The 10,639-nt window shown below is 30.5% G+C and overlaps 1 protein-coding gene across 1 annotated transcript; it reads right to left on the reverse strand.

Moving 5' to 3' along the window:
* Positions 1 to 1,108: 1,108 nt before the first annotated feature.
* Positions 1,109 to 10,317, reverse strand: LOC119669634 (lachesin-like; the record flags this gene model as incomplete). Its single annotated transcript, XM_038079616.1, is given in 6 exon segments — positions 1,109 to 1,183; positions 1,649 to 1,739; positions 2,685 to 2,813; positions 5,507 to 5,668; positions 5,791 to 5,998; positions 10,211 to 10,317. Coding segments are annotated over 6 exon segments (772 nt in total), but the record flags the coding sequence as incomplete, so codon positions are not given.
* Between the last annotated feature and the right edge of the window lie 322 nt (positions 10,318 to 10,639).

Genomic DNA, 10,639 nt, shown 5'->3' on the forward strand with positions numbered 1-10,639 from the left:
GAGATAGAAAGAAAAAAAAAGAATATTAATAATTTGAAAAAAACTCTATAAACAACACGCCAGCGATTTTAAGTGGAACAGCAATTCTCTCCAATAAAGGTAACTGGCCAGTAGATAGAGTATATTTAGTTTAAAGATTTAAAATTGGACATTACTTAACGGAAAGATTATAACAGTTCGACGTTCTCAGCTGACAAACCATAGTTATCAATGTCGATAGTTCCCATGTAGCTTAAAAAACAGCCAATATATCAATGCGGGAAGACACAATCTAGTAACATACTTCTTTGGAAAACGAAAGGAAGAGAAAGAATTAAACAGTAAATCTAAAATAGAGTCAGAAAAGGCAAACATAATTGTCTGAACAAATCTCCTTAAGTATTTCATTTTTTCGCTTGTAACTGAAGATGTGTTATATTCTAAATAACCAGATGTGTTATTTAGAATATAACACATCTTCAGTTACAAGCGAAAAAATGAAATACTTAAGGAGATTTGTTCAGACAATTATGTTTGACTGAATAAAAACAAACGTGTCAGAATCGAGTAACGAGAAGTTAATACTCAAGACGGGTGCCACCATCCCGAGTTTTTTGAATTTCCAAATGCGTCCTGAAAAAAAAGTCTGAGAGAAGCCCTGCAGAAGACATTTAAGGCCAGAGTTGCAGAAATATTAAAGTAAAAATAAGTGTTATGCTAAATTGTGAGAATAGGTAGTACTCGTAAGAAAGAAACAGATTTTGCGGGAGTTTTTCACGCTGTGTATAAGGTGCCATTTTACATTGTAAATACAATTATTCTACAAGAAAAATAATTGTCTTCACTTTTTTCAGTTTAAAAAAATAAATTGCTATAATAAAAATTATTTTATTTTCTTAACTTTAAAAACATTTTCATCTTTTTCGATTTTATTAACTCATAGATAACAACTTTATTATGCGAGAATAAATGACACATGATACATCTAAATAAAAATAAATTACATACTTCTGTCTATGCACTGGAAATATATTAGATATATGATTCTAAATTAAATTTATTTCAGTTTCACATAAATTAGATTTACTTTATATTCCTTTTGAATAGACAAATTACTCACCGATATGAGTTCTCAGTGTATTCCGTTTTGTACTTTTTGCTCGGGAGGACCATAACCGTGTTATATACCCAATAAATGATGGCTCTGCAAATAGTTAACAAAGTATGAAACTCAGTTAAATTGCCACTTATTCAGGGCATTTGCATGTACATATGATGTCTAACAAATTCAAACAAAACCTTGAATAAAAAACGATTTAAATTGAATTTAAATTAAATTTACTAGTTAGATTTTGCCTAAGAAATTGTGTATTGTAATATAGTGAAATTCAAATTTTCTCTGTCATAAAATTGTAAAATTGCAGTGTAATTTCAATTACTTTCAGCAAAAGCACACAGAGAACATAAGTGTATAAGAAAAGAAATATTTCAAGAAAATTAAATTTAAAATATAAGTGAAAAGCAGAAAATTATATTTCGTAGTAGCGAACAGCGCCACCAGCAGCGTTCAGCGTTCTGACAGCTGCAATAAGTGCGCCATAAAGGACATGCATCGTTATGATGCCGGAAAATGAAGTTGAAAATGGAGAAGAATTATATGCAAACTCACTTTGGATGTGCTTCCGTATGGCAATCGATGGTTACGTCCGTGCCAGCTGGTGCGCCAACAAGTTGATTTGGTACCCAAATCATTGGAGAAACTGCAAAAAAAACAAAAAAAATGGAACGTTCTTAAATGAATGAAGTCAGTAACTGAAAATTGTAAACATATTTTTTGCTCATTGTTGTTGTTATTACATTACTTTTTTCACATATTGTTTAAAATGAATATGCCATGATACAGCAAAAGTTACAACATTTTATTCAATAATAGAGAAATTCATAAAAGACTGAAATACAAAAACTAAAATGTGTGTTATCACATATAAGGAAATATATCCTTGTGTTTGAAGCAGACAGACAGACATATGTATAGTTGTAAGGATGTATAAGGAACACATCCTTGCACCCACCTTTTTGCATCAAATTTTGCAAACTTTTTAGAAACTCAATGTTGTATGAAAATAGCAAAGTCATACGTGCATACACGATATTGCCACTTTATTGCACATACGTGATGTGAATTATTGTCAACCACATTAAAGCAAAGCTCTATTGAACTTAGAAATGCGGTAGTGGAAAATATCGGAAAATTCAGGACGGAAAAAAAGGGAAGTAGTTGTTTGGGTCGAGCGTAATACTTCGTGGAAAGTAAACTTGCATTACTGATTTAGTCGCACGGTCGATTTCATTAAACTTACATGTTTATCCTTTGCATCGCTTCGACGGTTAAAAAGTCAAAAGTTGCAATAAAATCAATGACCCTGCAGTAAAGGTGTCGCATTAAGTAAATGCAAGTGGGAGTGTCCTATCGCTATTAAAACGTTTATGTCTACATACGTTGACACATTTGTGCTCGCAACTGTCATTGCATCAATGTCAACGTATCGGCAACACTGACATATGTTACAAAACACACACGCTACACACACATACCCACACAAACAGACTTTTATTTTCTCATTTTGTGCCCGTGTCACCTTTGAGGTTATACGCGACTCTACTATTTGCTTTAAAAAAGCCATTTATTCTGCTTATGTACTTACACTCTACATCCAATATAATCCGTTTTGACACCGAAGGTGGTACGCCATTTGTTGCTATGCATAAATACGCGCCCATTTCATTCCGGCTAACTTTGGTCAGCGGCAACACTTCACCGTCGTACACCAACACTGCAAAGGCAGAGATGTGATATGCACAGCCCGCACCAAAAGTTTTTCATGTTACATTGCATGTTACAGTGATGAATTCATATAAATTGTTGCAATTTGATGTATTCAAGCACAGGAAAACATTTGAAAAGTTTTTGTTTTTTGTTGCATATTTATTTGTTGTTGTTGTTGTGGTTGTTGTTGTTGGCGACGGCAACGTGGTGTCAGTTTTTGTTGTTTGATGGTTTCATGGAAATTGTGTCATTGGCAACATTCATCATTGGCGGCGAGAGGTTAACAGTTTCGTAGTTTAGCGTTAAATTAAAACATTTTGTTGCAGAGATTTTTCAACAATTTTTTTCACAATTTTTAGTTGTTGTTTCGTGGGTTCATTGTTGTTGTAATTAAATAAGTTATTATTTTTTGTTGGCGCCGGTTGGAAATAAATTTTGGTTCCATGTTAAAAATTTCATAAGTTGGAAACGATTTAAAGTTGGTAGCGTATTAAAATGACAAAAAAAAAACAAGTTAGAAAAATATTTGTTTTTTAATTTTGACAAACAAATCCGGTTATCATATATAATTTGTTATATTAAAAATTTAACATAATAATATAATAAGCTTCTAAATAAAAATAAATCAAAGTTAGGCACCATTAGTGCAGCAGTTAGAGTCTCCAACGTATCTGCTAGAACTATGTAGTTCGTCTTGTTAATATATGCATGAGTTTTAATTATAAAAATTAAATGAAACTCTACGCAGTGATACATTCGACAACAGATGTTGATATAGATTTTTTATTCACAAACATGTCTTAGAACATTGGAAAAAGTGTTATTTTGATTATAACCTGGAGTAGGACTTACTACTTAAAAAAGTTTCAAAAACTGAAAATCGTGCTTTGGAATTTAATAAAAACTGATTGAAATCAATAAAATTAAAACATTTAACTATAATCTAGTAAGATAACTTAACGACGTTAAAATGCGTTGAGAGACACATTTCTACATTAATACCTTTAGTATGATAAACGATATTGTAAACTTGAGTCGATTGAGGTATTCGGTGATAGATATTTTTATAAAACTTCTGGTTAAGTTGTTATTCTTATATTTAACAAGAAAGTTTTACATGTAATCATTATATTGTCCACTCTTTCACTTAATTCAATCTGCCCAAAAATGTAGAATTATGGCAAAGTTTCAGTATATGCAATTCGAAAAACAGATATAGAACTAATGAAATTTTGACAAATGGTCACGCAAATTTTATGCTCCTTTTGATCATAGCCTAATGACATTCTATGCAGACAGTCATATGACGAATAGTCACGGAAACTTTATGCTCCTTTTGATCATAGCGTAATGACATTCTATGCCGACCGTCATATCACAATTGTCAATTTACTACTTTTACTACTATTTTGGTAAGGTTTTTTTGGTATCTAAATTTAAATGCTTACATATCCACATAAAAGTTGATATCTTTACTCTTAATATGCGCAATTTTTGACATTTATTACTGAGTAACCCTGTTTTGACGAACGTGAGAGGCACAGAAAGACTTATTACTGTGATATTATCTATTTTATATATCTATAACTAATATAATATATAATAATAATACGTAAATAATAATGTAAAAAATAAATATATATAATATAAATATTTATATATATATTTTATATTTATATTTATATATATTTATATATATATATATATATGTATATATATATATATATATATATACATATATAAATGTACATTATATTCTTATTATTATATATGTAATATACAATATAAAATAATATCTATTTATTTTATCTATTCTATTTCACCAAACATGACAATGTATCATTCTGTCTTTATGTATGTACCACAGAAGTACAAATTCAGTTGTACGAGAATATCTACCAATGAGGTATATGAATAAAATAATAAAATATATAAAATCAACTAAGTCTCAAGCTAGGCAAAAGTGGAGTCGACTTTATTGAATAAAATACTACTCGAATATAAAATCATTTCCTTGAAGGTGCAGAGAAAAGTCACCTCCTTTGAATTACATACCTCACTTAGTTTAATATTGCTTTCCAATTAGTGCGAGACAGAAACACGGTCCAATAACAATTTGAAAACAAATAAAGGAGTGCCCAAAGCGTTTTGCATATTACGGTGAAGGACTCAAAACGGGAAGGATTTCACATTTTTTTATATAGACAAAGTTCTTAAAATAATATTGTAAAATGCTAAGGTAACACGCTAATTAAAAGAATTTATATTGAAGAACAGAGTGATCAAATATGGGGTTTTTCCTAATTGTTTAGCAAAACTGCGGATTATGATCATATGATTATGATTAACGAAAAAAATTAAATTTTGAAGCCTCAAGTTTTTTTACTGACTAAAAGATAAACAAATTCTTTTATAATATGGGAATATTTTTGTTTCTAAATAAATTTTAAGTATTTCATTCAAAAACATATTTTAAAAATGTCAACCTCTATGTAATAAAATCTTCGAAAACATATTCTCAATAAAGCCATCATACTACTTTACACTGCACACTTGGCGAAAAAAAAATTAAAATATATATAAAAAAAAATACTATATCTGAAAACAACAAATTTTTAGGTGAAATTGAAAAAGTAGTAAATAGTTTTTTACTCTTAAATTTTTTCGTTAGCACATGCACAATGTTATGTAAAGTTTTACCTTTTTTCTTCTTTTCCACAGCAATTTCTTCGCCGTCCTCACGACGCCAAATAATTTTCGGTGTTGGAAACCCATCTGCTCGACATGTCATATTGATATTTTGGTTCTCACGTACAGCCACAGATGATGGTGTGCTTTCAATATCCAAAATGTTCGGTGGCACTGTAAGGAATTTTAAAAATTTTTGTAACCATGAGGTGAAGTTAGTTGCAGTTGGTTATATAAAGGATTTATATATATATATGAACATATAAATTATACATTATTTGTAAGTTTGAACTCACCAACGACTTGTAGGTAACCGACTTGGCTTATCATAGGATTTGTATTCACTTGACACATGTAATACCCACGATCATCTTGATGCGCTTGGTTAACGTGCAACAGCCAAGTATTTGCATTATCGTACGTGATACTGTAACGTGGTATCCTGGAGATTACGTGCCGATGTATGGTCAATATCATTTGTCTATCGATGTGTATCCAAGCAACCTTTATATTGCAAATAAAAAAAGAAATAGTTTTGGTGTAAAAATCTATTAAATAACTAAAGTTTAATTTACTTTTAAATTTTTTAAAAATACAGCAAAAAGTAACTTATTTTGAATACGATATGAAATAAATTTTACTTATACATTTTATATTTTTATATACTTGTAAATATTCAGCTATGTTTGATTTAAGTCCTGTATTAAACTTTCAGACCTAATTTTTCAGACGTAACTTAAGCCAGTTTTGAGACGTGAATTCACATTCACCGCCGTTAGAAGAGGGATCAAAACATATGTTACAAAGAGATTAAATCACAGAAATAACATGAAATAATTGCTATAGTTTACAATTCTCTAGGACGTAAGACTTTTATATATAGACTTTTATATATATATATGCCTTTTATATATATATATTGCAGTACATTGCTCGCCAAATCTATGATGAATCAGATGAATTAGTTATTGAGTAATTAATGTAAATACACAAGTCTGATTGTAAAGATGTGGCGACAGTGGCGCTCTTCTAAAGGTGATACGATACTTTATGTATGTATAATCCAATTGTTTTCTCTGCTTTTAGACTTACACAGATAAGAAAAGCATCTTCGAATGATGTTGTTCGTGTAGTTATATGTTCATTCCTTTTAAACTTTAATAATATAAGAAGAAACTTTCAATAGATCGACTAACGATATAAATCTCACAATATGATGAGGTTGTAAGTCCTGATAAGATCAATCTATTTTTGTATACCAACAAAAATAAAATTCGAGCTTTTACGCTGTAAATGAACACAGACTCACTTTTTCGAACAAATTTTAGCAATTAGGAATAATTGCGGGTGCAAATCTTAACTGGAAGTCTAATGTTGAAGGAAGATATCACAAAGGATATGCGACTTTTTAACTATAATAAAGAGATGAGTGATACAAACAAATGATTATGACCCAAAATTATATTTTGGTTATACATAATTATCAATGAAACAATTCTGTTAGTATAATCTCTAATATAGTGGTCATCGTTTAATAAGCGTTTGGTGTTCCCTTCACTTAAACACTCTACTGAAGACACAGTTTATGTCTAAATTCTCTTCTTCCACCTGTTGCTTTAAATATCGTTTTCGCTGAAGTATCATCATCCATTCTCACGACATGACGAAGTTAGCGAAGCCACTAGATGCTAATTCGATGAAATATATCAATATTGTTGTAAAGCTCATTCAACTCGTAGTTCATTCATATGCAATAGTCATCGCCAACACTTAAATTACCAAATATCTCTCGAAAAACGTTTCCCTTATCTTTATTAGTATTTTATTTTACACATAATATAAAGTATTGCGTATTTTAAAGTATTTCATTTCCAATATATTTCATTTTCATATATGTTATATATTAATTATATTTCAATTTAACTTAATTGCATTAATTGGTATTTATTTCAAATTTATACCAATCATTTCTATTCATTCTATCACTGAGTATTTTTTATTTTCTACTTTATTTTATCATTTTTAAGTGTATCACCAAATTATAAGCCATATGCCACATCAATTTTTCATGAGCACTTTATGTAGCGACAAACTTCATAAAAACTCCTCATACATATGAACAGTAGACCAATATGTTCCATGTTCATTCATTCGCAAGTTAAATATGTGTGCATATGCCTACTGAAACTTACTATGCTCCTATGTCTGTTGATTCATATGGGCAGGCTACTATCGATATGTATGTGAGGGCATACATGCAGACAGAAATAAAAGCACTCATGCTTCAAGTCTAACACTCACAACATAAAAATGAGTTTTATTTTAGTGAACAAAAAAAAATTTGACAAGTTTAAAACACTGTCGCTTGTATCTTTTTTGTTTTGTATTTCTTTTTTCCAATTCCATTTTCTACTTGTTCTTTCACTATTCACCCTTGATTCGCAATTTTTTATTACTTTTTTTTTTGTAAAAATATTACCCAAACAAAGCGCTCTTCTATGTTTGTAAAGTTTTTCAATTTACAAGTAAAGTAATGGCAATAAGTTCATAATAACAAACACACACATATTCACGTCACTGTATGTACATGTGTATGTGCAGGCGTTTGTGAGTTCATTTAAAGAATGACACATCAAAAGCATACAAACGAGCGGGCAGCTTGCAAAACTAACAGCAAAGGCGGACTGTCATGCAGTGACAGTTTAAAGTTGAGTTCAAATATTTGTCCCAGACGTTTAAAGACATGTCAGAGCACACATAAGACATACATGTGCTTTATATAGTTTAGGTCATATATAGTATATAATTAGATATGAAAAGCTTTGTATATCTTTTTTATCGTTTGGTTTTGTTGTTAGTTGAGTGAAAAATGTTATTTAATTTTTGACCTTGTTTTGGCAAAGCCGTCAATAAAACTGTATAATATGATATTATACAAGTTGAGAACTTATAACGTACTGATTTATTTAGTCTATTTATTTGGTTGATATAAATTTTCTTGTGATTTGTATTATGGCACATCTGTCTAAATAAATACTAATTTACAATAAGACTTCGTGGCATATGTGCCTAAATAAACACTAATTACAATGATAACTACAATAAAACAATTCTACTGTAAAACCCGTGGCTTAATATAAGAATTATAAAAAGCTACTTTTGTTAAGGAAATGCTATTTTGTATTGATTGGTATTGTGACATATAGCACATTGACTAATAAGTTCATAAGATAACACACTCATAACACACTAATAAGATTTTCAAACAAATTTTAAAAGTGGCAATTTTTAAATAACACCTATCACCAATTTATGACATTTGATAAACAGCTGTGATGCTAATGTTTATATTTTCAGCACAATGGATACAAAGGAATTTCGTGTCTGTTTTTGATTGCTTTTCGATGGAAAACACTTTGGTGAAGAAGTGGTTTGCTGACCTTTGACGCGTAAAAGGGGTGGTGACACCTGAATCGCTGGACGAATTATAGTTTGAATTGCTTCTGTACCTATCATATTTGTGAGATTTAGTCACCAGTTATTGCTATTCGTTCGTGGATCTCAAAAAAACACTCCAAATACTCCAGATTAGGTTCCGACTAATAAGTTACTGCCGAATTTAAGAAATATTTTAAGACCAAAGATAAGTCCTTCCACAAGATAAGTATCGAAATATTATAGAAGCACTAAAACTGCTGTAATATTCTTGAAGGAAACTTACTTACTAAGACGTGACTAATATTTGGACCCTTTCGGTAACCTCTTTCAACCAGCCCAATTAGTGCCTTGCTCCTTCTGTTTGTAATACCGAGTGATTCAAATAGTTTATCATCTTGGCCTTTCACTAAAGATGCAAACCATCTCTTTCCAATTAGTGGGTACTAAACAAAACACCTTATTAGCCGACTTTCTTCTCTTACAGGGCATTGTTTCATCTAATTCGATACTTATTACCAATGAGACCAATTATCATAGATCTTCTGAAGAATTTTTATCTCGAATGGTCTTAACGAATGGTCTTCTCACTACTGTTGGTTATTGTACAAGTTTCTACAACATCTAGCAGAACAGACGTTAAAAGATACTTGTGATTTTTGTTTGTGAACATGAGTGCCCTTTATTTCTCAATTGCTACTTAGCTTGAAGTGACATCTGTTGGCAAAAGTGATTTTTCGTTGAGTCTCTACATCATTTTTGGTGTTTACGCTGGTTCTTGGTCTTTCACAAATAAATAGTCTTTCACAACATTGAAATTATACTTGAGTCAACGAATAAAGTCAAATTTGGCCAAAAAGTTTTTTTTTATGGATTTTCCTACCGGTTTATAAGTAATAGTTGAAAAATCGAGGTTCCAAATGAAAACTCTCAACCTGTTGGTCTTAGTATTATCTATTGCCTTTCTTTGAAGTATTATAAGAAAAGATATTAACAAATTCCTAAGTTTTAAGTGAAAGAATTCAATCAATTTTGCTTAGTATTTTGCTTGTTTTTATTCAACATATTGGAAAATAAGATATGTGCAAAATATTTCAGTTGTTTGGCTCAAGTCAAATCAATAGTAAGAAATTTAACTTCTTAACATCATCATTATAACCTTTTTCAAAGTTTTTATTTCAAAATTTTATAACTAAAATTTATTTAAAATTTTTTTACACAATAATGATCTTGTGTCAATAAAAATGCTTAAGTAAAAATTTTATTAAATAAAATAATTACCTTATAGCCGCCCAGATGCTCCACGACGCAAGGTAAGTTGGCGTCCCTTCCAACAGCAACGGTAACATTTGGTATTGGTTGTGCAAAGCGTGGTTCGTCCATCATAACTGAAAGAAAAGTTAAATATTAGTTTGGAACAAAAGGTAAATATATTTTACAGAGAACTTTGTCACAGTAAAAACATGTAAAACTTTACTCGAGCAAACTATTTCACCTCTCAAGTTTATACGCTGTTAAGTCCTGCAGCCTCCGTTTTCCCTCATAAAACCAATTAGGGAAACTTAACTAAAACTTAATTAATCAGTAAAGAACTTCATATAACAAAAGCCAATGACCGCCCGTCCGCTTAAAGCAAACTACTTCAGTTAAAGCAGTTGACGAGGAGCGCCCGGAAGGTACTGGAATAGTGACTGCCGGTGACGAGCATTA

This window comes from Teleopsis dalmanni, chromosome 1 (assembly GCF_002237135.1).
Source record: "Teleopsis dalmanni isolate 2A chromosome 1, ASM223713v2, whole genome shotgun sequence".
NCBI lineage: Eukaryota > Metazoa > Arthropoda > Insecta > Diptera > Diopsidae > Teleopsis > Teleopsis dalmanni.